The sequence below is a fragment of the Passer montanus genome, unplaced genomic scaffold, assembly GCF_014805655.1.
Source record: "Passer montanus isolate IOZ18808 unplaced genomic scaffold, ASM1480565v1 scaffold17, whole genome shotgun sequence".
Taxonomy (NCBI): Eukaryota; Metazoa; Chordata; class Aves; order Passeriformes; family Passeridae; genus Passer; species Passer montanus.
Genome location: NW_024364270.1, coordinates 2,322,869 through 2,350,387, shown reverse-complemented (window position 1 = coordinate 2,350,387; position 27,519 = coordinate 2,322,869). Strand labels below are relative to the sequence as shown.

The 27,519-nt window shown below is 38.8% G+C and overlaps 1 protein-coding gene across 3 annotated transcripts in view; it reads right to left on the bottom strand.

Moving 5' to 3' along the window:
• Nucleotides 1-8,295: 8,295 nt before the first annotated feature.
• MYRFL (myelin regulatory factor like) overlaps nt 8,296-27,519 on the bottom strand; it is a 36,263-nt gene continuing 17,039 nt past the window's right edge. For 2 of the 3 annotated variants that reach the window (XM_039703853.1, XM_039703855.1), the window contains 15 exons: nt 26,870-27,070; nt 26,404-26,512; nt 25,833-25,942; nt 22,312-22,475; nt 21,651-21,714; nt 20,878-20,954; nt 19,759-19,830; nt 19,590-19,636; nt 19,307-19,471; nt 14,828-14,902; nt 12,509-12,596; nt 12,180-12,254; nt 11,113-11,221; nt 8,997-9,071; nt 8,296-8,903 (listed from right to left, as the gene is read on the bottom strand). In XM_039703853.1, the coding sequence (XP_039559787.1) occupies nt 8,817-8,903; nt 8,997-9,071; nt 11,113-11,221; nt 12,180-12,254; nt 12,509-12,596; nt 14,828-14,902; nt 19,307-19,471; nt 19,590-19,636; nt 19,759-19,830; nt 20,878-20,954; nt 21,651-21,714; nt 22,312-22,475; nt 25,833-25,942; nt 26,404-26,512; nt 26,870-27,070 (1,518 nt within the window). In that variant the 3' untranslated portion in view covers nt 8,296-8,816. Of the gene's footprint in view, nt 8,904-8,996; nt 9,072-11,112; nt 11,222-12,179; nt 12,255-12,508; nt 12,597-14,827; nt 14,903-19,306; nt 19,472-19,589; nt 19,637-19,758; nt 19,831-20,594; nt 20,672-20,877; nt 20,955-21,650; nt 21,715-22,311; nt 22,476-25,832; nt 25,943-26,403; nt 26,513-26,869; nt 27,071-27,519 lie in introns of all 3 variants that reach the window. The other variant, XM_039703854.1, reaches the window with a different exon arrangement.

Here is a 27,519-nt window from a genome sequence, read left to right as displayed (position 1 = left end):
CTTTCATAGTTTGTTTTTTAAATAGTGCCCATGAGCCTTCAGCAGCCAGCCAAGCAACGCTCACCAGCACCCTCCCAGCAATGAGGTCACCTCAACAAGTCACTAGTGCAAGTTTTCTTTTACCTGAAGAAATCAGAAGGCTATTATCAGTTCCTAAAATACTGACCAAAGTAAATTGAGAAGACAGGAAGTCACTTTTTTGCAGCCAAGACCCTCCAAAGGAAGAAAAAGAAATTGCTTCTTAAAGTTTAAAATTGCAAAATCACAAGGTTGCAGCAGACTCCCAAGCAGCCTAGAAACTGAGAATCATTAGTTTGTAGAAAGGGTGCCCAATAAAACCTTACAATATCTGCAGTAATTTAGAGAACAACTCCATTCATAGATAGAGCATGTGCTCAGCTGCCCAAGTCACAGCAGATCTGGCTCAGAGGAAACTTCATTCTCTTTGGTATCATGACAGGCCATGGGTTTAATGGTGCAGGTATTTCATGTCTTCCTGGCCCATCTCTGTCCTACTCTGCTATAGAATAGATACCCCTGTCCTGGTGAGAGACATGCTGAGCTGAAGCATATCAATTCCTCAGAGGGAAAGAAAACCTTCTGGAAAAATCTGGAGCCTTGACTCTTCAACCTGCACATCTCACATCCCCTTGCTAAAGCTCAAAGCAGATAGCAATAGTATGAAATCCAAAAGGAAATTTACTCTGAGTAGTAAAAATGGGTGTTTGCAGTTAAATTTAACACAAAACTGAACTCCCTGCAGCAAAACCCTGAGGTATTAGTAGGCATTGTTTATGAGCATCCTCATAGTGTGTTCCTTCCGCCCCAAAGGTATGCACTGACACAGTTCCCAACAGCAACAGAGCAGGGAAGAGAAGAGTGCAGCAAAGCCCTGAAAGCAGATCTGCCTCCCTGTGCAACATTTTCAGGGTATCACCCTTAAGTGTAGGGTCTTGATCCACGTATGGGTGGCATAACTACAGGACATAACCATTATAACCACCACTAGATGTAAAGACATCCAAACACATCAGCAAGAATATTCACAGTCTCTAATTAACAGAATGAGAAGTCAGAAAATATAGATCATGCTTAGCTACTGCCTCATTTTGTTAACAAGGGATAATTGAAAAAATACATGCTAAAGTGATTGCCTAATCATCACATCAAATTTGTTAAAAATTCAATTTGCCGTGATCAAACAGTTATTTACAAAAAGCAACAACACAAAGCACGTTACTTGTCTGGGGTCTATCTCACCAAGTCTGAACAAACAGCCTTTGTGCGAGGAATTTTACAGAGGAAGGAAGATCAAAACTGTGTCCCAGCAGCTTTTGGGCTAATTTTGGGACTCAGAGTATCCTTCCTGCTGCTCCATCACCTCCAGTCTGAGAATTATTCATGTCCCTTTGCTGTGCATCCTGAGGAACCTCTGATATTCCCCCTTGCATCACTACCCTGACCCAAACCATTCTCCCTCTATCATCAAGGTAAAGGTCATGAGAGTCCACAGGAAGAACTTGCATGACTCTGTGCCTCCAAAATGCAGGATTAGGCCTACTGACAACTAAAGTCCTCTGTCACCTTCACTCTCTAATGATATTCTCTTAATCAAGGTTTTCTGTGAAAAAATGTGTCATCCAAATGCATAACAAATTATTTGTAAGTAATTTACCAAAGAGGTTTGTTCCAAATTCATGTCAAGCTCTGCAGATATAACAAAGCAGTCAGGACACAACTTATTTTAGGAATCAGCAATATGCTTTAGGCAGAAATCTCAACTTGTAAATATTGCTTTCTGGCCCAGCAGATTTCCTTTGTGACAGACCATGACCACTTCATAATTCTAGGGCAGAACCATGAAGATTAATAAAAAGCAGAGAAAGGATTTTAATCAACACAGCCAGCTGGTCTGTGGTTTGGATTAGGTTGTGGAAGGCAAAGTGTAACCTTAAGATTGAATGAAAAATGCAAAGCGCTGATTACCCTGCAGACAATGTACCAGCTAAATTAACATTAAACTCTCATTTGCAAATCCTCTGCTTATATCACTGCACGTAGACAATTGTGATACATTTAACATCAACCAGAACTTTTTAAATCTGCCTTTAAAATAATGAGTTTTGTTTCAAATCCTGTTCATAGAAGTCGCTTTCCACCGATTACTAAGATGACCTATTTTAGATCTCATCCTTTACAAGTATTGTGATGAGTTCCTTTTCTGGAGGGAGTAAAGCAGGACACAAGATGTCTGAAAAGCAACGAGTGAGGGATGAGGACAGGGAGTCTGCTCAAAACCCAGGAGCAGGAAGATGAAGGCTTATCCAAGAGAGGGACATGCAGCCAAAGGATGGGACTTCTGGTCTGCAGAGGAACAGATTTGGGTGCCTGGGAGAAGGTTCCTCCTCCAGGACACAGAGCAAGAGAGGCATCAGAGCTGCAGCCTGACCACTGCTCCTGATCAGCAGATGCAGGCTGCTGCCAGCTGCTGTGGGGTGGAGGGAGAAGGGGGGAAACAATCTGGCTGGACCCTGGCCAAGGAGCAACAAAAGGCTTGTGTGCCATCCCCACATCGTGCTGCCCGCTGGCCACCCAGCCCGCAGAGCACCATAGCAACCAGAGCTAAAATGGGTCAGGATTGCCAGGGCAAAACTGTTATTTTGAATTTACAGTTTGCACTGAAAATGTTCATTCATGTGCTGTTTTGACAGAAAACACACTATTTGGTGAAGCTGAAGAGGGGAGAGGAAACTATGCTTATGAGGAAATCAGTGCCCAAAGTGCTGTGAGTGCATGGATTTTTCTTTTTTTACTGGCACTGTACCTGGACAAGACACTCTAGCACTAACTGAAGTGCCATGACACACTTGAATTTCACTGAGGTTCCAGGCAATACCCACAGTGCCCTGGGTGCATCAGCCAGGCTGCTCCTGACCACCTGCCAGCACAGCCCAGAGGTAAGCAGGAGTGGAAGCAAGTCTCTGGACAAATATATATGATTTAGGACTGAGACATGCTTATGCCTTGGCCTTTCCTTAGAAAACACAGTTCTTTCAGCTAAATGCATGACTCATAGCCAGCCACTGCCACTCCAGGTATTATGTGATGGTTTGCAGATGTTAATTAAAATTATTCTGTCCATATTAGAAGAATTTCACAAATACTATGCATGCATAAGTGCAGGGGAGGGGGTGTGGAAGTGTACCAGTGAAAACAGTTTATTTCAATTAACTTGATCCCCACTGTACAGAAAAAAAAAAAATTTATGTTTTTTCTGGAGAAATATTTCTGTAGCTTAAGAAACATTGAGTTAACATGCCAGAATCAAAGCATTCAAGCCGAAAAGCTAAACCTAGACCTAGTACACTCCTCACTGGGACTGATTTTTCTAAAGTGCTGAGCACATGGTTTTACTAAAACAGGATGTACTTGATTAGTACAGGACATACATAATCCTGACACATCTGAGCATCTCAGTGTGCCTGACTCATTTACCCTTAAAACACTGACCCACTTCCAAATCCTCTTCCCCTTCATGAAGTAAAAACACAATTAGCAAAGTTTTACCACTGATGGAGGCATGAAGGCTCCATCAGTGGTCCCAGGTCTATGGAGGAGCAGAACTGCATCCCAGCCTCCTTGTGCCACAGATGTTATCCAAAGCTTTGGAGCTACAAACTAAAACTTCCCAAATATCCTGTTTCAAAAAGAAGCATCTCCCTTAAGAAACCTGAGAGACATTACTCAAGATTCTTTTGTCTGGAATGAACTAAATCCTGGCTTTTAACCCAACTTTTAACCTAAGTAACCAAATTTACAAGCTGATATGATCAGCTTCACTGTTCTGCTTACTAATAATTTTTAGGTACTGACCAATTACAATCAAATTTGATGGAGGCTCAGCCAAATTATGTTTCTTTAAGATGCAAGAAAATCTGAAGCCAGGAAGTTGAAAAATACAAAACTTGTGCCCACAGAAAGAAACAGATAGAAACAATTTAATATTTCCAAAGGCAAGTAAGAAATCCCTGTGTGAGGGAGCATCCAGTTATACCCCTCAGTATGAGAAAAGCTCAAATCAAAGCCAGTCCTGCCTTTTGCGTTTCCAACATGTAGAGAACATGGGAGAAAGCAAACATCTCGCGGAGGAGCAACCCACAAAAGCCAGCAGAGCAGCTGTGATGTTGGCAGTGACAGACTATCAGTGATACAGGACATAAATGTGAAGTTGTTTCTCTGTAGCACCACTTATCTGGGACATTAATAGAATTATTCTAAGATGAAGGCAAGATCAGTAAATGATTCCTTATCCTGAGTTTCCATCAGTTGTTCAAAGCTTCCACGGTTACTATAATGTCATATATAAAAGCCATTTCTTCATATAAAGCTACATATCATAAAAAAGTGTTACAGCACTGCAACTGAAAAATAGTTATTCATTTTCTGTGTATTTTGAAAGTAGTTTCTGCACCTAAAATGAACTGGCTTATTCAAAACACACTGTAGCACTCATATCAACAGAAAGAGTAAACCTGATATAAATCAGGTTTGCATTTTGCAAATGGATTGGCTCAGGTTCTGTGCTACAGATATGTAGGTCAAGAAGTCAGTGACTCCTGAGTGAGGAACTTCTTGTACTGTGAGTAGAATTTAACTCAACAGCAAATCTTAAAGTATTTTTCTGATTTTATAAAGCAAGCTAAAATCCTAGAAAAATGTAGATAATCAGGACTTAATAAAAAGCTCACCCCCAGGTCTCCCTTCAAACCTGTGCTGGGCAGGACTGCAAACCCAGTTTTGGGATTGGTAACTTCTCATGGTGGGCTCACATCATGTCACCAGGCAGCCTCCTCAGTACCTACCAGGCATCTTCTGAACAAAAGAGTCACTTGAACTGAGCTGTGGTAAGAGACCACAATTCCTCTTTGCTCACAGCCGTCCACAGATGTGCCAAAGGCCATCAGAAATTCCAGCTGCAGACTCACACCTCAGAACTGCTCATTCTGCTCTTCTGCCTTGTCCTTGGTTTCCATGAAGGATTTTCTCCCTTTAAAGCCTCTTGGCTCAACACACTGGGCTTTGAAGTGATCTCTGGCTCTTACTTCAAATGCTGCTGCCACTGCTAGATCAAACACAGAGAAAGCACAGCAAAGTAATTTGTGTTACAGTCAAGTGAAAACATGAATTGCCACATCATGTTCTTGGTATGCACAGCATGGTTTGAAACCCAGATCAGATGGCACAAGATCACCCCATTCTAGCCCTGCACTTGCCTTCTGCAACTTACAGCTGTGACTTTCACACAGCCTGGCAGTCTGCCTTGCCTCAGCTCCCTCTTAAATTAGGCAGACATATTCCAGTGATGGATGTCTGAAGGTCTCTTACAATCACATTGTGGTAAAAATAGATAAGGGAAAGAGAATTTCCTGTTCCAAGTAGAATTTACGTAAATCATTAATAATTCATTATTCAGTATTCACAAAAATTCTTCCAACTTAGAATGACCACTATTAAGAAATGTTGTAACTTCGGACACGGAAATGAAAAAAAAAAAAAAAACAACCAAAAAAACTAACAGACATGCTTAAAATTGTTAAAACCTATTCATTTGGAAAGGTCAAACCATACTTCCTGTGGGTGTACAGGATGGAAAATGCTGCTGGCCATATTTTCCCTGCGGTATTCTTTTCTCTGGTAGTTCTAGTTCAATACCATACAAGGGAGAAGGACAGCGGGAGGCCAAGAATGTCACCAGTCCAGTGCTGTCAAGATGAGTTCCACTGCTCCAAACACAGTAAAGAAGCTTGGCAGTTCAGGGAGTGAGAATCATTCCTAGAGCTTCTATATTTCCAGTCCAAAATTAGTCAAAATCTGGTCACATAGGTCAGTCACTCACTGGGCTTCTGGTGGGGCTGTGTCACAGTCTAACCCCATAAGCAGCTAAACAGCACCCAGCTACAGTTCTTTAAACACCAAGTGTTTCATTTCTGCTAGGTCTTCCCTAGCTTTTGCCAAGATTGATATTTGTTATCTCAAACATGTTAGAACACAGCCTTCATACAGCCACATGTCACCTAAACCTGAATGAAATCTTCTACAGTAGCTTACTACAAACATATGACAGGACTAGAGAACCAGTTGCAAATTCTTAAATGGGCAAACTGATCTATAAGTAAATCAACAAAGCCTTTTAAGAAAAAAATAGTTGCTATCCTACATGCACCTCATGCTAGACTCTAATTACAGAAACCCTTTTAAAGACAGGAAACACTTAAAGTTTACATTCTCCTGCAGGGCTCTGTGCCACTGGGAAAGGAATTACAATCCAGAATAGTGTGATGAAAACCAGGTGGGCCTGAAAAGCTAGAATTTTTGTTCAAAATGCACATGCATTATCATCTGTGACTGGTTGACTCTATCCTCAAGTCCATACTGCAAAAAATTAAAGGCACAAATTTCTGATTATTTTGTATCCACAGTTCCAACATCAGTTAGTCTCCAGAATATTACAGAACAGTAGTTTGCACCACAAATACTTCCCAGGAAATAAAAGTCCACACCACAGAAATCCCCTTACGCATATAAGGTCAAACAAATGAGTCATTTAAGGGAAAGAAGCCAGACATTGCAATTGACCCCAACTAAGCATATGTATCTAAAAAAAAAAGTCAGTGAAAAGGAGATCTTAAAGGAAATCCCAAAATAGCGACAAAAGAAATGCCAAATCAAGACACTGAAACAAATTAAACTCTCCCATCACGTTGTCAGGTAATAAATATATAATTAAGGCACACTGGTGTTTACAAAGACTGTGGCAAGGTCTTTTTTAGACATTAATTTTTCTTCCTAATGTTTCCCTTTCACTGCTAAATAATTTCATTCAGAGGACAGTTTTTCAAACATAGCTTTCATATCATAAATCTTTAAAAGCCTACAGTCAGTCTATTATATTTACTTTCTCTTCTCTACACAAAAAAGTATTGATCTAAACATACCCTACAACACTATTTACACCTTAGTTGATTATTATATCTGATTCCTTTCTGAGAAATTAATGTAGAACTTCATTTGAATAGCTCTTCCTTAAAAATGTATTTCCTAAATATAAATAGAAAGAATTTTCCCATACAGGTGTGTATCCATATGCAACTTAGAAAGCCATGAAGGCAAGACATTCTTATTTTCTATTCTTTAATCATACTAACACAAATCATAAACAACAAGAAAAAATGTGACCTGAATTTAAGAGTAAATAGTTCATTCCTGTTTCAGAGGGGGAAAAGGTAGCTAAAACACAACTCATTGAAATAGCAGCAGCGTTGTTAAATCACACAGCTGTGGTGGTAATGATGGGACTGCTTTCTGAAATGAAACACTCAGACAATTGAATTGACCTGTTGTTCCCTGACTTACACTTATTTTAGAAGGCATTAACAGAGTGCTACATTTCTCTTTTAGAGTTTTGGTTGGTTTTGGTTCTGACAACAAAAAAATAAATGTATTTATATCTGAAAAAGGGCAGCAGATACTAAAAGAAGGTGTATGCCTATAGGACAGAAGCAGGTTATTCCTTATTGCAAAGGAATAATAAATAAATAAATAACATTTAATCATTTTCCCATTTTCTGAAAACTGAAGAGTATCCCAGCTCAGCAGTGTTCCTACCCATTTGCTCTTGTCTGCTGTACATACAATATCATATAACTTCACTATGATCCTTACGATCATTTTATTCACACATCTGTAGCAGGATGCTCTGTCTGGGATGCAGTAAAGGCTTGAGCAATGCAAATTTTTCAAAGCTATCATTGGGAACTGAGAGGCGGTGTCATGCTGCTTTTGGTGCTGAATTACACAAAACCAAATCTGACTCATAACTCCAAAGTTAAACATGCTGATAGTGAGGTGAAGGTGTGGCAGATATTGTAAGGTATCGTTATCTAAAGACGCTGAGCTGACACAGCTGACTTCTCCATAACCATATGGAGACAGATGACTGACAGTGAACCACTTTATACTATAAGAGTACCATTTATATATATACACTATAAAAGTGGCAGATGGCAGGGATTTCCAGCACACTCCTTCTTGGAGCATCCTTGGGTGGGGACACCTCTTAAGGTGAGCTAAAGATGTTTGCCCACAATCATTGGTATGGGTGAGTAACATTGATCTCTACTCAATAATTGTTTCTTTTTTGATAGCTTTAATATCATTGCTTTAATACAGTACATTATTATATACTATATTAGCAGTGTTAGCTTCTATACCATGTAGTAAGTAATTCTGGTTAAGATCTTTTTGTTTAATCATTTATCGTAATAAATCATTCATTTTTATTCATCTGGCTTGCCATCCTTAATTCTGTGTGACAAAATTGTACAAAGGTTCAATCAATGTGTATAATTCCTTAGACTTATACCGTTGACCAAGTCTGGAGCTAAGATTGGATCCAACCACTCCCAGACTCCTCTCTGAGGAGTTAAGAAAGCCAGAGGTCATTCTGCACCTTGTGACTCTATGGGAAGGCTTCTCTAATAAACTTTGAAGCTCCCACTCCACCCACAACAGCATCATATATTCCATTACCTCGTGTCTTTTTAGAAACAGGTTCTGGAAATGCAGAGCTATGGTTGTTGTCAAACACTTTATTTTTCTACTTTTTTTTAATTTAAAAGTGAAAACAAAAAAAGCCAAGAAAGTCCCAAACAACCCAGAAAGAGGTTTAAAAAATATCCAGGATTATTTTGAAGTCTCTTTTTCATATGAAGTGTTTCCTCATCTTTTCCCCAAAGAACAGAATACTTTGCGACATTTTAATTACACTGCCGATAAAAGTAGAAGTAGTAATCAGTAAAAAACATTCCAGCAAAGTAACGGTCTGTTGAGCAGCTAGCAAAACCCTGCAAAAGAAGAATAAAGGAGGTTCATACAGGAACTTCTCTCAGTTCAAAAGCTATCTGTCTTTTGCTCTGCTGCCCTTGGGAAAGGCTTACCGGCACAGCTACGCGGAAGGAGTAGGCGCTGTCATACAGCTTGGATACAGGGAGAGCCCAAACGTGCTGGCGTCCCTAGGTGACAAATGAGAGCCAGATTAGATAACCTCATTCCACGGGAAACTGGAGAGGACAGACTCTGGAAATATTTCATTGACAAATGCAGTGCAAGATAATTATGATACCGAGACTTGATAACTACAGGCAAAGTATTTAAAGATCAAGTGCTGACTTTAAGCCCTGCAAATGTGGGTTTACTCTGATCAGCTCCACATGCAGGAGAACTGGCAGGCATCTGACTCCCAGTGACACTCAGCTGCCTCTGAATACCTGGATTCCTCACTCGTTTTCTAAGCAATTTCCCCCCAAAATAGGGATTGTTCCTGATATGCCAGGTGGCCTGAGAGCTTTAATTTGTAATACTAGCAAATGGCGGTTCTGCTGATTTTGGGACAGCAAAGTTAACAGTGCTCAGAAGACAGATTTCCTCCTATATATTCTAAAGATACGGGTAGAGTCTTCACTCACTATTTCAAAACCAGATACCTGCAAGCTTTCATGCTATTTTTTATTACAGTGTTCTGCCATGCAAAAGTGAAACAACATATTTTGTACCTGAAATATTTATGCTACAATGAATAAAACAAAATCCTCACCTCTCTATTACCTAATGATCCACAGTAACTTACATTTCTAGTGTCTCAACTCCTTTATCTTTCTCTCCTCACTTCACTTTCTGACACATCCTCTCTGCTGGAGACAATATGTTCACATGCCAAAACCTACATGGGACTGGTGAGTCCAAATGATTGCTGTTCTGCCTTTTGGTAGGGTATAAGCCTTCCCATCCCTTGAAAAATCCTCTTAAAAGAAACCTCTTCAACTAGGCAGCATTTCTATTCTGAGTCACATCAAATCTGAAAGCTTGCTGCTGCTGGAGGCTAGTTAGCTTTCATCTTTTGATGTGGATTTCAGGTTGACACAGGAAATCTCTTTGACCAGTTTTGTCTAAGCTTCAAGGACATTTCTGCATTGTGGAGCTCTCTATGTCTGACTTATGTCTGACTTAATTTCAGTTCTGTTGAAATTACAGCAGACAGGTCAAAACTTGGAAAATTTGGGCTTTTGGATGACTATGCCACTGTCATAGAGAAGCCTGAAACTTTTTGCAAGACATTTGAAAAGTTGAGCAAAAAGTTAGCTGGAGGTATCTCACGTGCTGTAATCTGACTAAGCACAAAAAAACAAAACCCAAACAACAACAAAAACAAATTAAAAACATGTTAGGTATGGGTTCATAGATCAGAATTCTGAAGACTCTTCTCCAGAAGAAATTGGAAAATACTTCCAAATTCAGAGATGTTTCTCCTACAATGCGTTCAGAAATGCTATTATCATTGTTTCTGCTTTTCCTACTGTTTTAGCCAGAATAAACATTTCTGAACAAACATTGACAAATAGGGGCCCTGAAGGAGGCCTTTATGTCCAGGGTGCATGAAGAAAGTTTAAAGCCTTCATCAATTTTCTGGAGATGCTTCAAGATTTGCAAAACCTGGTCACTAAATATCTTTTATTGGGAAAATCTAACCTGTTTTACCAGCTTTTATCCCTGTTGAGGCAATCCAGAGAATGACATATAAACAATTTTGCTTTTAAAATGAAGAATTTTCCCTAGAGGGATTTATTGGTAAACTCCTGTTCACACAGAAATAAAGCAGAACACTACCATTGTTACAGGAAATTCTAGACTTTAAAACTGGAATTAATTACCCATAAGATAATAATGGAAGGAGTTTGGAGTATTCTCCTAAAGTTCTGAGTGATAAGTTATTCCCATTTCTTAAATATCTCTAGAGTTATAATAAGTTGTAGTGGTGGCTTAGACTGCAGCAGAATCAAAACTGTCCTTTCAGAGAGTTATTGGATAGATTTTTATAAAACTGACTCCAACAAAAAGACTGCATCCCATTATATCCATGCCAAAGCCAGCCATGACTGATAGACTCAAAGTGCCAGCATTTGGATTTCTAGTACTTCAACAAATATTGGAATTTTGCAACCATTACTTTCATAAAAAGGATTCCCAAAACCCAGAGTATTGCTGTAAAAATCTTACCTGTGTGGTTTCTTGAAAATTCTTCCTAGTGTTTTGGCTTGAAGAATAATGAGAGCAATAATTTCCAAATGTGACTTTGCAGAGAAATATAATTAATGGTTCTGTGGTGCTTCAAGAAACAGAGAAAAATAAGGATAAATGGCTTTATTAAAAATAAAATCAGTTGCCCCCAAACCACAAACCAATATTCAAAATACACTCATACTCAGTGAAACTCTGTATATGATGTATTAATCCCTACATGGGAGGGCTATACTATTGGGTTATAATGGCATACATTTAAAAGACAAATTTTCAGTGGCTGTAGAAAACAAGCAGTACTTCAGGAGTACTGTTATATTTCATCTTATCTGAAAAATGCAGAAGTTTACAGGGATAACACTGAAGATCAAAAGACTGGACAAGTCCTTTGTTTCAGAGACAGAAGTCATGAACTGTTGTCAAGCAGATTGTTTGGCAGCTGTTCTGGCTATTGCTGGCCTTTCTCAGAATAAAGCTCCAAAATAAATAACTTGTTCCATCTGGGAGAACACAGTGGAGGTCGGCTTTTGAGGAGAAAATACCTGCTGAAAGGAATATGTCTGCTGCTTTTCCCTGCTGTAAGTCACAATTTTATGCAACATCAGAAGTTCCTACAGAAGGATCCCCTTTTACAGGGCTTGGCACAACAGGCCCAAAGAAGTACTCTCTGGAGTTACTCATGTTATGTTCCTAATAATGTTTCTCTGCAGCAAAAGAAAAATCAGATCCCTAGGCCAGAGACCACAATCCTGCTAATGCACACATACATGTCTGCTCGAATGCTTATTAGGATTGAAGCTTAAGACTTCTGGATTTCAATACCTGCAACATCGGGTGAAATCTTCCTTGAGCTGAGAATGGTATTGGGCCTATGCAACAGCAAGAAATCTACTCAAAAGGTCTACATTAACAATTTAGTTGTGCATAGATTTTTCACACTCCTCTGAATAGGACAAATTTGTATAACAATAGACATCAGACAAGAATTCCTATCAAATTAAGAACCACTGTTGTCTTTTGCACATATTCCTTTTAATTGTACTTACTTTATTTCCAGTGAGATTTCTACATCCATGGGTGTGTATTTGTTAATAGGAATAACATAGCTGTAGTTTCCAGAGCTGAAAAAGGTTGTGTTAATACACATGGAATTTTGAGATAGACAGTATCTTCACCAAAACATGGAAATTGCACTTAAATTTAAACAGAAAAAAACATAAAAAGGTATCAAAGACTATCATACGCAAGAGGAAACAACTGTGACCAGAAGCAGCCAGGCCACAATAATGGTGTTTTATTCTACTATAGCATAATAAAACAGTTGTTTTTATTATTTTATTAAATAATAAAATAATAATTATTAAAAATTCACTACCTGCATTGCAGATTTTTACTACAATAGCGGTTGTCAATGCTTTGCTGAGTTTCCAAAATCTGTATGGAACTGATTGTTGTATCAATCCCTAAAAATATTAAGAACAATAGTTTTTTCTTTATTATTATAGAAATCTTAGATAAGAGCATAATACAACTGCAGTTAGTCTACTGCCTTGATTGCCACCACAGGACTTGCTGCAGGTCTAAATTAGCACTCAGTTAAAAGCCCCTGGTTGATTACCATCATTCTGCCACTGGAGATAAGAACCTTGTTCAGTTTGCAAGGACAAGTATCCTGGGAACCTAACATTGCACCATTTTCTTTTGGTCTTAAACATCAACAGATGTTGAAGGCTACTTTGATGGCAGCGCAAGTAAAACTCAAATATGCCAATACTCATGTTAATGTACTAGCAGCCATACTCATTCAAGTAACCACTCACTTAAAAAACCTCATCTTTGTTGAGAGGAATAATATGGAATACAACAAAACTTGCTTCTAATTCTCTGTGGAAGAAAACTATGCAACTTAAATGAAAATTATTATTTCTTCATATAATATTGCCTTGGACTTGCAAGAACTTTTGTTTTTGCAAGAATTTTGTAATATTCTACAGATAGATGATGAGTTTATACTCATAATCTAATGAGGTTTATACATGTTTATAATGAGTTTATACTCATCATCTATCTGTAGAATATTACAAAATTATAACATTGTTTTTCCCTTAGGCAGACACCGCGTGTCTGAGGTTGCTGTCCAAATCCTTCCTGAACTCTGGCAGCCTTGGTGTCATGACCACTTCTCTGGGGAGTTTGTTTCAGTGCCTGACCAACCTCAGGGTGAAGAATCTTTTCCTAATATCCAGCCTAAACCTCCCCTGACACAACTTCCTGCTGTTCCCTCGGGTCCTGTCACTGGTCACCAGAGCAAAGAGATCAGTGCCTGCCCCTTCTCCTCCCCTCCTGAGGAAGCTGTGGGCCACCAGGAGGTGTCCCCTCAGTATCCTCCTCTCTAGGCTGAACAAACCAGGGGATCTCAGCTGCTGCTCATACAGCTTCCTCTGCAGACCCTCCACCTGGGGTTACGAGGTGGTGCAGAAAGCACAAGGAGGACTTGGCTCAGCAGGCCCATGCCCTTCACATCAGGCTCTGCACACTGGGGTTGTGTTTCTGCTCCTCTGTTCCACAGCAACCATTCGCTGTTTTGCAGAGAAACTTGATGAGTATGGGGTGACCTGTTCTCTGATTATAAAATCTCTGTGTGGTAGTAAATGTTTAATTTTCAGCATACAAATATCTGCAAGTGTCAAAGGGAGATTGAGCATGTTCATCTCAGAGAAGTAGCACAGGGAACATCTCCCTGTGACATAGCAACTCATTACTCATGAGAGGATCTCATCTGAGGTGTGTGTACCCATGCAAAAAAATCAGAAGGGGAATTATTTTTCCCAGATCATCCCACTGGGGGACATCCAAGCAGCAAGCAGAACTGTATTCTATTCCTCATCTGCTTTAAATGCATGGTCTAGATGTCTAAGTCTAGATGTTTTATCATCCAAACATTGCCTATTCTTTAATCAAATATTTATTAAAAAAAAAAAAAACAAGCCTTAAAACAGAGGATTCACATAAACCAAAAAGACACAAGGCATAATCCTGCTCATAGTGAATGAGTGCCAGAGCATGCTGTTATAACATATGTAGTCAGCAGATACTCATCTTTGCATAAAAGAATCAATATTTTCAGCCCAGGCTGACTCTGACAGCAGTGCAGAGTCACTAAAAGGGAAACCTGAAATCAAGCCAAGCTTCCTGTGTCAAGGAACTTAATTTCATCTCCTCTGAAGGCAGTGTCAGGATCTGAAGGTAGGGATGGCCCCTTTGAGCAGTTGACATTTTAATCCCTTAGGTGAGATGAGGTAAACCCCAAACACTTCCTTCACACTGCATCATGAGTTTCCTGCACATGAATATCACACTCCTATCCTTAAGCAGAGGATTTTAGTCCCTGCCAAGGAAAATGCCACTTATCATTTTATCGTATCTGAAACAAAGCCTAAGAACTCTCTAGAAAGGGCAGTCAGAATGTCTATAAAAATCTAATTAATATGTAAGAATAAACTAAAAATTACATGAATCACAGGTTTCCTGTTGTTCACAGGAACTAAACTCACAAGTGCTAATTCTCTATAATGATGAATTATAACTGAAACTTCCTTAAAGTCCAGAAGCAGAATTCAAAGCCTAAAAGTAGATCTTGAAAGTTATACAAGTAAATATTTTAATTTTTTTTTCATTTAAATATAGGACTTACAGTCATTTCCAAGATCAGGTCTTCCACCAGGTTTTTTGACAGGATCTCCTTTGGGTAACGTGTCACTTTTGTTCCCTGTAAAAGGATGAATGTACAAACATTCCCCAAATTAGTCTTGCACAATTGTAACAGCAAAGTATGACTACAAAACCAGAAGATATTTTGTTAATTATCTCTTGAATAAAGGTATGCATAACCATGAGAGAGATCATTAAATTACAATGCACCTCCATTCAGAAGAAGATATACACAGTCAAAATAAGTTTGCAGATAACAAGTTTTTGAAATCTACAGAATATCAAAAACATTTCTAAAACACAGCCTAATAGAAAAGACTTCATCACACAGAGAACACCACCAATTTCTATAACAGAGAGCCAAGCTGATAGTCAATATGCAGCCAGGCACTTCCGCACAAAACAGAACATAAAGCCACATCTTTCTTATTAGTGAGAAAATGGCATTAGGAATTACAGGCATCTGGTGTGCAAATACAGGCTGCAGGAATAACCCAAATTTTTGAATGTGAGATGTTAAGATACTGAGGAGTGAGCCAGTACTTCAGAGAGAGGATGCATAACCAAATAAAAAAAGCTAACACACGTCTCTAATAAATGATCACCTTGTTCCCTGATGTCACCTCTGTACCTTCACACATGGAACTAGGCTGTGTAACATAAGCTGACAACTTCTGTCTTTAATTGTTATTCTATTCATTTTCTCAACACTTGCCTAGAAAAGTGATCTTTAAAGGTATTTTGAATAATCATCATATAGTACAACCAGGGAAGGCAAATGGCCCTTCAAGCCCTTGGGAAATGCTATTCCTGTGCTTCTACACAGATTGCCAGCTAAGAATCTGTTCAGAGGCAGGCAACTGGCACTGAGAAATGCTGATTTTGCCTAAACTAACATGTTTCACTGAATAGCACTTCTAGAATACCAAAATACTCCATTACTAGGTTTTCCAAAGGAAACTTTCTGATTTCAGAATGACTGTTTCATTATAGGAAGCAGGGATCAAAATGCGTTATTACTGAGACTGAAGCAAGACAGCTGGATTGACCTTATTGTTTTCTTATTCATTCCAGATTTGGATTTCATTTCAGTATTGGGAAATAAGAAAATCCAGACTTTTCTCATGCTAGTAGGTGACCAAGAGCATGGAGCAACATTAACAAATGGAATCCAAAGGCCCAGAAGCAATGAAATACAAAATCATCTTTGGGATTTTAATCTGCCTTGTGTTTTTTATAAAACTCTCATACTGCTGCCAGCTATTCCTTGAATTCATTTCCTATTTACTAACTCATGATACAGATCTACAGGTTCTGCCAGATTTGGTGGTAACTGCTGCATTCAGTAATCATCTGCTGTCCCATTTCATTAAACAGTTCTGCACACCTAGGAAAATGGTTACTGAACACATGCAGTCACTAATACACACACACTCATCTTGGGGCAGATCTAATTAAAGCCTGTTCATTCTCTCATTCCTCCTTCACAAACTAATTGTCACACATTCATTTTCTCCTGACTTCTCTTAATAGTCCAGATGTGCTAGCAATGCATTAAACACTGTAATTTTGCATTTTCATTAACAGAGAGCTATTCTGTAGAAAACCTATGTCCCCTAGTGGAGGTAAAAGATTGCTCTATGCAGATAAAATAGTTCAGCCCATGCAAGTGTTGATGGGAATATTTACTAAAAACTTGGAATTAGTAAACACTTAAAATTTGGTGGAAGAAAGCATTAAGCAGTATCAGAATTTTGTACAAAAACCAGGAAAAAGACAGATTTCCTTCACTAAGACTTCCACTATTTACACTAAGTCAGTAACCAGCATAGAACTTTAGTTTCACTTGGGTTTTTACTCATCATAGAATTATAATTTCATTGTCCTTTCAGATATTGCAATCTAAATTTTGAATACAAGGTGCCAATTGAGAAGACCAAGAACTACCACAAAGCACCACAGCAACCTTTAATAAATTGTAAATAAAATTCCACTCTCTCACATATAGTAACACTGAGGGTTTTCTCAAAGCCCCACATGGGGTGTGAAGATCCAATTCAATAACAAATAACAAGCATGACAAGAATGTAATAAGGAAAACCATCATCTTCAGATAAGATGAAGAAAAACTCATCCAATAAACGTAGTATTTTTTTCCCCTCAAATACTCTATGGTTTTAATTCAAGTGAGTTGCAATATTCTGTAGGCAGCATGGGAAAAATCAGCTGATGATTTCTCATTGTGGTGGTACTTTACTATGAATCTGTTAACTGCCCTCTGAAGGCAATAAATGGGAATGCCTGAGGCTGACCAAAATCCAGCAGGAGCTCTCACCAACCTTTTATTGTGAGGGAAGAGACACTGGGGAGAAACAACAAGTAAGGACAGCTCCTGGTTATTGGTGGCACTTAACACTAAGGGGAGAGCAGTGAGCACTAATGGCATGGAAGCAGAGAGCAGGAAAAACCCAAATGCTGGAGGGTATTCACATTCCTCAATTCCAGTGAAATCAATGGAAGTTCAAAAGCCTAAATCCTCCAGAGAAATCAGTTAAAAGAAAATATGAGGAAAAAAGGTCACATTAAGCTAGATGACATAAAGATGTGCTGAGTTTTTGTGAAGTTCAAAAGCCTAAATCCTCCAGAGAAATCAGTTAAAAGAAAATATGAGGGGAAAAAAGGACACATGAAACTAGGTGACATAAAGCTGTGCTGAGGTTTTGCTTAATAATTTTTCTCTTGCTTATGAATGCTTTTGCTTCTACTTGAACTTTCTGAGCAGCCCTTTCATCAACAGCTCCGGGATGCAAAGGATTAGGAGCTACAATGTATGCAGTAGTCTGCACCCACAGAATTCAAGTATTGCATGTGGAGCAGCAAAAGGTCTGTAATAACTCTTGAATTAGTATTTAATTTAGTTACAATTTCAAACAGCTCTACCTTTCCATGAATCGGACTGATCAGCTGATTCTAAAGCATCCAGTTTTTATCATGATTATTCCCCATATTTAATGCTTAGCCTTTTTTTCTGAAAACATTTTCCTTTTCATTTATCTTGGCTACAGCTACATTAAACAGCTTGTTGGTTTTCCTTCTGTTTGGATTTCATGTTGACATTGTTACCTTCCATCTGGGGATATATTCAGGTTCATTAAACTTGTGCAGAACTGAAATCTTTCAGTGGCTTGTGTACTGTGCTGATTTTTCACTCTTGGATCCACTCTTAATGCTATTTGGAGCATAAAACCTTGAGAAGGTAATGCTTTGTGTTTATTCTTATCTTCTCTTTCCACCTAATATCAGAGGCAGCCAGCTGAGGATAGAAGGTTTTCATATTTCATTTTTATCTATCTATAATTCCTTCATTTATAAATGAGATTAATATCTTCTTAATTAATCAACACTCTTTCAGGTTTCAGAGCAATATAAGTCACTCAGGTATGACCTCTTGAAAGCTGTACTGAGCTCTATCTGCCACAGGGCTTACTGCAGCACTGATCACAAGAATCTCAAGGAGCACTCACATGCAGCTTGTCTGCAGAGCAAAGAATGGCCAGTGGGTGAGCCCCACTGAAACTGCTCATGCTGAGAGAGCCACAGCCATTGGTGATGCCTGCCCTGGCAGACATTTGTACTTCAGAATCCCCAGTTTCACTTCACTTTGTCAACTGTGCTGCCAGGATTGTTCCCAAGGCCAAGATAGGAAGAGTATGAATGCTGCTTTAGTAATAGTGACACTTGCTTCCACACACTGGGTATGTTAAGGACTCTGAGAGAGGAATACACATTCCCACAAGTTATGCATACCTTTATGCATTAACCCTTTCTTATAAGTATTATAAAAGTTGTAAACAACACATCTTCTCATGCACTACACATATAATATCTGGCAGACAGTATCACTAAAATAATTAATTCCAGTAAAAGTATTTTATTTTACAGAGTTCTGGCTTCAAATATTACTGTTCAAAATCCCTGCCTTAACAATCAGAGTTTTAAGTGTAAGTTTTATGTTTTCAGGCAGTTGGCATTCTGTCTCTGCCCATAGAAAAGATGTAGTACCACCACATTGTGACATAATTCAGTTTTTTGGAGTTTTTTGCACCTGTAAATTAATTCTCTACAATCCTAATCAACTCACATTCAAGTGTAGCCAAAGGTCAATTAAAGGGATTAGTGACTTTCCAGTTCACATCAAATAATTTACCAAGAATGGCCAGGAAAAACAGTGACACCAGACAAGATATCTTAGGGCCCCAAATTCTTAAGGGTAACCAGACCAGATTTTTCAAAAACATATTGACTGCAGTGATGATTAGTTATATCAAGATTTTTTTAATCCTCTGGACTAAGCTCTTTTGTAGAAAGCTAACTACCTTTAAAGATTCTGGCCCTTTCCCCACACTTTCCGTTCAGCATTCATCCTCTGCTCAAATTATAAAGAATTACATTTTCAACTTACGTTTTTCCTTTGCATTATTTTTTCCATAACTTATAAATTTGACTTTTGGTTGATGAATTGGACAACAATAGACCTTGTCACAAGGTAAAATGTCACAGAAATTCACTTCAGGGATCCTGCTGATGGGCTGTGTGGTCTGAGAAACTGTGCTTTCACTCTGCAATGCTAAAAAAGAAAGCAAGAAACAACAACAACAAAACCAAAATATAATTCCCACAAATGCTGTGCACTGGCATTTTATAATAGCCAATTATGTGTATGCAGACCAGCAGAGACACAGTACCTGCTGTGGTAGTAGAGGGAGAGACTGGAACAGAACTTGAGGTAGTGCTGATGAAGAAAAACAATTCATTAAGAAACGGACATTAGAGTTGAGGACCAAAATAAATTGATCCACAGTCTATTAGTGATTCTACTAATTTGAATTCACTAATGGTGATTTAACTACTTGCCTGTAAACTGGATGATTTTCAAAACGGCTGTCATGAAGGCTAAGTAAATACAGGCTCCATATTGTCAAAGCACTGTAGAAAGAGAATTGTTCTGTAGATTTACGTCCATCTTTTATGCAACACAATAGGAATAATACCTTGACAGCATTGTGTCACAATGCAGTCATGCAAGTGTTAACTATCTGATCACTTTAGTGGGAATAAATTCAGCTGAATTTAATGGGGTTTAGATCAAATACTTGTATACAGTATTGTGTTCATGTACTTGTATTCAACACAAAATACAGCCACTTTCCAACCTAAATAGAATCACACCACCAGTTCAAAGTACTCAGGTCACAAAAAGATTGATTGCAACCCACAGGGTTTTGGACTGGCAATCTCAGAAGTCCAGAGCATACTTTCCTTTCCACAAGTCCAATGTCACAAGTTAAACTTCCAGTCACATAATTGCACACCACAGTGGGAACGAGTTCAGCTTCATTTCACACAACAGAATCACTCTGTACATCAGAAATTGTACTTAGGCACAGAATGACTGGATAAAGCATGCAGAGTCCAGGTTTGCACCTGTAGTACAAGCCACTGAGGTAGACTCAAGGTGCACCATTCATTGTGAAGTGGAGAGAGATCAGTTATGTGTCCATTCCATGAGTACCTTACTTTTATACAATGGTTTCAACTTTACAATATTACCAGGGATATTAATTGTTAATTTAAATACATTGTGTTCTTCAAGTAGGAAGGGAAAAGATGAAGAAAAAGTGCTATATTCTTTCAGATAAGTAGAAAAGGGAATGGAGAAACAAGCCAAATTGTTGTTAATTAATTGTTACCATAGTGCCATAATAGCAATCAAAGCTATTATAGTCACCCGGAAAATCTTCACAGATTTGGTCTTTGATAAGCAAACCTAGGGTAAAAAAAAGTTTGGTTAATTCAAGTGGCACATATCTAAGCAACTACGAGTAGATTAAGAAATACTACACTGGGTTGACTTTACATCACCTTTGTTTCTTTCCTGATGACCCTTATATCGGGGTCAACGTCTACAGAGAAAAACGTCAGTAATTAAAGGTCCCCAAGACTTTCAGTGCATTATTGTTAATTAATTGTTACCATAGTGCCATAATAGCAATCAAAGCTATTATAGTCACCCGGAAAATCTTCACAGATTTGGTCTTTGATAAGCAAACCTAGGGTAAAAAAAAGTTTGGTTAATTTAAGTGGCACATATCTAAGCAACTACTAGCAGATTAAGAAATACTACACTGGGTTGATTTTACATCACCTTTGGTTTTTTCCTGATCACCCTTATATAGGGGTCAACATCTACAGAGAAAATTTTCAGTAATTAAAAGGTCCCCAAGAATTTCAGTGCATTGTTGATAGTTTGGGGGCACAAACATCGTAGAAGAAAGGATACATAAAAATAACAGCTCCTTGTCCTTTCTTCCTGCCATTTTTTATTCTTTTGAAGTATTTCAAAATCAAATAAAGAACTCAGTAAGTGTCCAGAACTAAAAGCTCAGCAGCTCTCATTATGTGCTCAGACCGTGTAAAAGCAGGACTGGTACAAATACAGAAGAAAGGCACATTTCAAACAAGTAGGATAATCTTAGATGATGGACTGTCATTATGGTACAAAGCATATTTGAGCTGTTATTTTCTCTTGCTCTTTGGCACTGGCACAAGCAAAGTAGGCAAATGAGCATTGGTTCATATTAAAGAACAGGACTTGGCAGCCTAGGAAGACGGTCTTGAAAAAGGTCAATAGATGTATTTCCTCACTTATACGATCTCTTTGAAAAGGGGTATCAACTTCCTATACTATGATACAGGCAAGAGAAAGTGAAAGAAAGTCACTCAAACATGCATTTCATTTCACTCACCTTCCTGGATTTTGGTGGGACTGATTTTACTGATGGCAAGAGACTATTAGCTCGACTATACCTGCTGTAAGAGACAAGATCTCTTTAACATTCAAATGCTTCAGCAAGTAATGAATGAAGAAAAGACATTTTTAATGTGTTAATATCACTTGCTTTTGCAATTTTAACATTTACAAAGGGAAAGGCAAAAGTGTCAGCAGATTCATTTTCAAGGATAAAGGTTTCCAGTTAATTCACTCAGGTGAATGCTCTTAAATGCTACATTTGATTTCAAAGAAAACTTGGGGAAATGGCTTAGAAACAGGAAACACTCATCACTTCCACTGAAGCACCAGTGAAGATTCTTTCTTGCAGAAGCAGCTTTGCAGATTTGCTTTAGAAACAATTTCCAAGTCCCGGAGCTGTAACTGGCCATAATCTACTCTTTACTTTATGCAGCAGAAGCAATTACAAAAATTACTGCAATTTAACAGCCATTTCAAACATTAATTTCATCAGTGACTAAAAAAATTTGAGAAATTTGGGGTCTTTTGCACAACTTAAATGCTGGAAAATAGCTGAACTCTACTGTCAAGTAAAATCGGTTTTCACTTCTATCACTTTAGAGATCACCTTAACAACTTGTGTGACAGCTATGAGAGAACATCCCAGCCAGAGGTACCTGACTTTGCTCTCTTCACTGACTGTTGACTTTAAACTGTTGAGCCGTTTCAGCCTGGCCAGTTTCCTATTCCACTGTTCCAATTCTTCTATTCTGACTTCAAGATTGTTTGTTAGTTTACAAAGCTGCTTTACAGCACCAACATTCTCCATAAAGATCTGATCCTGAGAAGAAAACAGTGACAAAAGTAGACACATAGTAGATACATAGTATATTCATCAATCAGAAGTAACAAGCAGAAATTAGTGCAGAATTCACCTATATAAACACAAGTTATCTCACTGTAGATGGGATGCATGTATGACCATAAAACCCTTTTGCTAGGCATTTAATTTGCAGTAAATTGTAAATGAGAACATGCAGAAAAATTTGAAGCTTAAAGGGCTTTTTACATCAGGAATTTAAACTGTATTTTACCTTCATACCATGTTGAAACTTTAACACTGTTCCAACAGGCATCTATTACTTGATTTTCAGTGCTTTAGCTGAACACAGATTTTAGAATCCCTTAGCAAAATGTATATCCAACCATGTCCCTACAGGCATTAGGTAGGCTCAGACAAACCATTTTGTACACATAATATTAATCACACAGAGATACTTGAGACAGATTAAAAACCAAACCAGATGTCAAGCCGTGATTATATAATATTTTGCTCTCCCCTTCAGCCTCTCAAGTCTCTTACAGGAATCTTGTAAGTTCTAATAACATAATCATCTCTGCAACTAAAACAGTTTAGACACCCTCCATTTACTCCTTCTGGATATTTTACTCAGGAAAAGCCTCCTATTCTCCTACCCCTGCTTATCATCTAGGTATCAACCTGCACTGGAGATGCCCTCAGTATAATCATCCAGGCAGTATTTTATCCATTTCTGAGTCAAAAATGGTTATTGATCCACTGCAGGAGCACAGTAGAATACTTTGTTTGTTGTGTGTGAAAGAATGGCTTTCTCATAATAATGTCCAACCAGACTGCTGTCATTGGATGAAGCAATGACTGCAATTAATGTTGTTGTGTTCCAGTCTAGTCAAGTTATACAGAAAATAAAAGCAGTTTTGCCTTTCACATTGTTAAAGCCACGCACACCTTCTTTTAAAGGTGACTGCATTCCACAAAACCAGTCAGCATTTCATGCTATCAGAATCAGAGCACATTATCAGCTGCAAGTCACAAGCTTTCCTACTGCCAGAATACCAAGAACCCATTTAAATAAAAAGTGACTTCAAAATAATCTCTTGTACCTAGAACTGTGAAATCACATATATGGACACATGCCCTCGTATCAATAATACATAGCAGCTGCCCTTTCCATTGTCTTCAAATCAAGCATGAATTGTTTCTAGGTGGCTTCAACTAGCTGAGAAAATTGCTCTTCTCACAAAATGAAGGAACACTCTATTTGAGAGGAAAAAAACTGATCAGAGTTTTACTGCCCCTCTAGTGACAAAGTACTGAGCACAGTGCGAATGAGAAGAAAAGATTCTGTTTCAAAAAACCAAATTGCATATAGTTGAGACATTTCTCTAGAAAGCAGCAGACCCTGGTTCAAATGTAATGTAATCAATTAGTTTTACAGAGTTCAACTGCTCCAAACTGATAAAGAGACAAAACAACAGCCAACACCCTACTTATCTGGATATAAACTTAGAATATGAGATAATAAAAGTTCAGGGTCTCATCACCTGCCAAACTGAAAGAAGAGAAATTTAGTAGTAGTAGTTATAGTAATAGTAGTAGTTGTAGTAGTAGTAGTAGTAATTCAAGCTGCTAAGCTATTCTGGAGCTGGCAGCTCCAGAAATTTAAATCAGATGTTCCACCTGAACAAGACATGTTCCAAATCTCTGAATTCAATATACATCTTAAACCCCAAAGGTCATGGAATTGACATTCATGTGCTCTGCCACAAGTGTTAGAAGAAAAAGGAGAAAGCACAGAATTATCTGATCATATTAAAACACCAATATGCCTGTGAAGTAATCCCAGATCCAGATCTAGACAAGTAGTCAAGAAAATGCTAAGCAGCAAATAAGCTATTGCTGTAACAATCCACTCCTGCTTGGACACAGGAGGATCATACCCTACAGGCATGAATAGAAAGTAGGCATTCTCCATTTGTAGGTCACATCCCTGGGAGACATCCTGGCAAGCACTCTCCAGAGAGCCAAGGTACAGAGAAGAAAGGGAACATGATGGGCCCAAGCAGCAGTGCTGTGAGGCACTGAGATGGTATTTTGTGCGATACTTTTTCAGCAAGGAAGAAATATGAATCAAAAGCTCAATTTTCCAACCTAAACTTCTGCCAGAAGAAAAACCAGACTACCTCAAAGAAATTTTGGAGGCATTCAAAAATGCAAATGATGGTACAGGTGTCATAGCATATAACTGGAAGGCCTAAAGGGCAAAATTAACTTGGAGTCACCTACCATTGCTCTTCTGCTAGTATCTAGAAATCAGCTACAGGCTGGAACCCTGACCAAACAGAGCAAATTTTCTAAAAATCTCCTTTCCAACAGTATCTTCAGAAGTGCTCTTTCCACAGCTTTATTCAAGGTATCTAATTCATACTTCTTTTATACGGAATACCAACCAGAATATTTAATTTAAATTATCTATAGCCTATCAAAAGATGGCAAGTGAAATATTTTTGTTTTCTCCAAGTTTGCTGATGTAAACCTCTATAGAATAATGAAAGAATGCATTATGATAATGAATCCAGGATTGTGTTCATTATATCATCCAGATAAGGTCACCTTTCTCTAAAACCTCCCTCTTCTCATGATCAGCTGCAAGTGGGAAAAAGCTGGGAATTGGTCATTGGCATGCAGTGAACCAGCACTCAGCAGAGGGGCTGCCTTGAGCCAAGTGCTGTCTGCAGCCTTGTGTGACTGGACTCTGTGACTGACAGTCCCTTGCAGCTGTGTTTCCACTGGAAAAGGAGGAGAAGAGAGCACAGGACAATACCTCAGCAGTGTTTCCAGCCTATCAGCATGGTAACTATTTTGTGTGCCATTTCATAGCATATGATTTTAAATCTATAAAAAGCATTTCAAATTGCGAAAAAAAGCCCCTACACACAGAGCTAGCACTTGGATTTGGTATGTAGAGGTTATACCAGGATTAGAGTAAGGAAGTTTTTATTTAACAAACTGAATGCCATCATTGCTTAATTAACTGAAACACTTAAGAACAAAATAATGTTTTGGAGTACCAATTTTTGAACCAATGCTATGAAATCACTATCCACTTATATTCAGAAAAGTTAGGGCTTTTTCCTTTTAACTGTATGTGTATATAGAATTGTAACCAGTTTTTCATATAGATACTTCTTGTCATTAAAAGATTCAGCCCTTTACTAGCAGCTGGTGGTTCAGTTTTTCTCCATGATTCGCCAAACACCATTTCTGTAACACATGTTGGGGACTACAGCTTTTTATGGGGCACAGCATGTGTTCACAGCTCCCCACATAAAAGAACAGTCTAAATGCACATTCCCACTTTCTCCCTCAAGACCATACCTTGTCAACCATAAGGAAGTTTTCTATTTTTTCTCCATCATTACAAGCAACATCTCCAACTTCTCTAACAGCTTCAGGTAAAAGCCTCTTCACTTCCTGGGCTATTATTCCTGTTCAGGAGGTTACAAAAACCAATGTCAAGAAACACACTGGCATATCCATTGACCATTCTAAAAACTACAGCCAAAGCAAAAAAATTATCTAGAATTTCTCTGTGGTAGGAAGATCCAAGATTTCAGGGATTTTTCTCCATTCCACAAGGAAAAAAAAACAGAAACCTTTAAAATTCTCATTTTTCTGCAGAAAGAACAAAATAGTCTGTAAGCACATACTGCATTCTCATTAAACTTCTGGAAAATAAACTTCCCATCTTTAAGAATTGAAATAGAAGTTGTAAAAGTACAAGCAATACCTAATTTTGGCATTTTTATACCACAAGAGATACACAGCAAAGTGTGAAATTGCAGCAACTTTAAAAATGAGGATGAAACAGCAGGATATTAAAAGACACTATGGCACAATAAATATCAGTAGATGTTAATGAAAAATGGGAACAGAGCTGACTTTATACCTGTTTCATGGGTATCTTTTATTCCCATAACAGATGCAAATTCAGGCTTGTAGTCATATTCCACCAGCCTCATTTGTGTTATTCTTTTTAACTGCTCATTTGTGTCGACCTAGTTGGAAAAATACCAAGACTTACATATTGAAACATTAAGCATGGCATCTAGGACACCACTGAGAGAGCAACTAGCCTGACACAGTCATTTGGACAATCATCAAATAGAAAAACACAACTTTCCCATTCCCTACTACCAGAGTGCTATTTGTATTTGTACTGCCAGTTCCCCTTCTGTTTGACAACTCCCAGCTTCCACAGAGAGCCTTCTCCCAAGTCTGTAGGTGGTGGTTCTCAGAGCAGTGGCACATCTGCCCTCTTTAAGCCAGCCTTTCAGCACAGCCAGGATGCAGGAGCTGCGACCCCCGCGTGCTGCAGCGCGACCAGAAGCGCCCTGGGGCTGCACGGGGCTCACCTCGCGGATGTTCTGCTTTGCTCGGCTGTCCGAGGGGTGCATGACTCTGCCCATCACCTTGGCATTCCCACAGACCACCAGCGCTTCGTCCGGCGCGTCCGTGTTGATGCCCACGCGACCGTGGTAGGCTATGGTCTCTGGAGCCTGCCCTCGCTGCCACAGCACATCGCTGTCGCTCTCAAACTGCCCTGGGTTAGATGCCTGGAAGGAAATTGTTTGCTTTAAGAACAGTATAGATGCACTAATGTTTATTGTTGCGGTGTGATGTCATGGTTTGCCTCAGATACCTCGGGTTTCTCTAAATTGTTCGCTTCAAGAACAGTATAGATGCACTAATGTTTATTGTTGCAGTGTGATGTCATGGTTTGCTTCAGATACCTCGGGTTTCTCCCTGAAGACTCCTTCCCCAGGTGTGTCAATCACCCCTCCTTTCCCCACCCTGACTCCTAAGTACTGCTTGCCAGTCCTGGAATTCCAGAAGGCTGTCGAGCGATTGGGCAGATTCAAAAGATGCCCTCCACCCCTGGGGGGCATCGGCCTATCCAGGTTTCCTTTGTCCCTTGAGACCTCCTCTCCCATACCTGGTTGGTGGTCCCCGCATTCCTTCCCTCCCCTCTCCCCTGGGTAAAAGGGCAAGCAGACCACGCGTT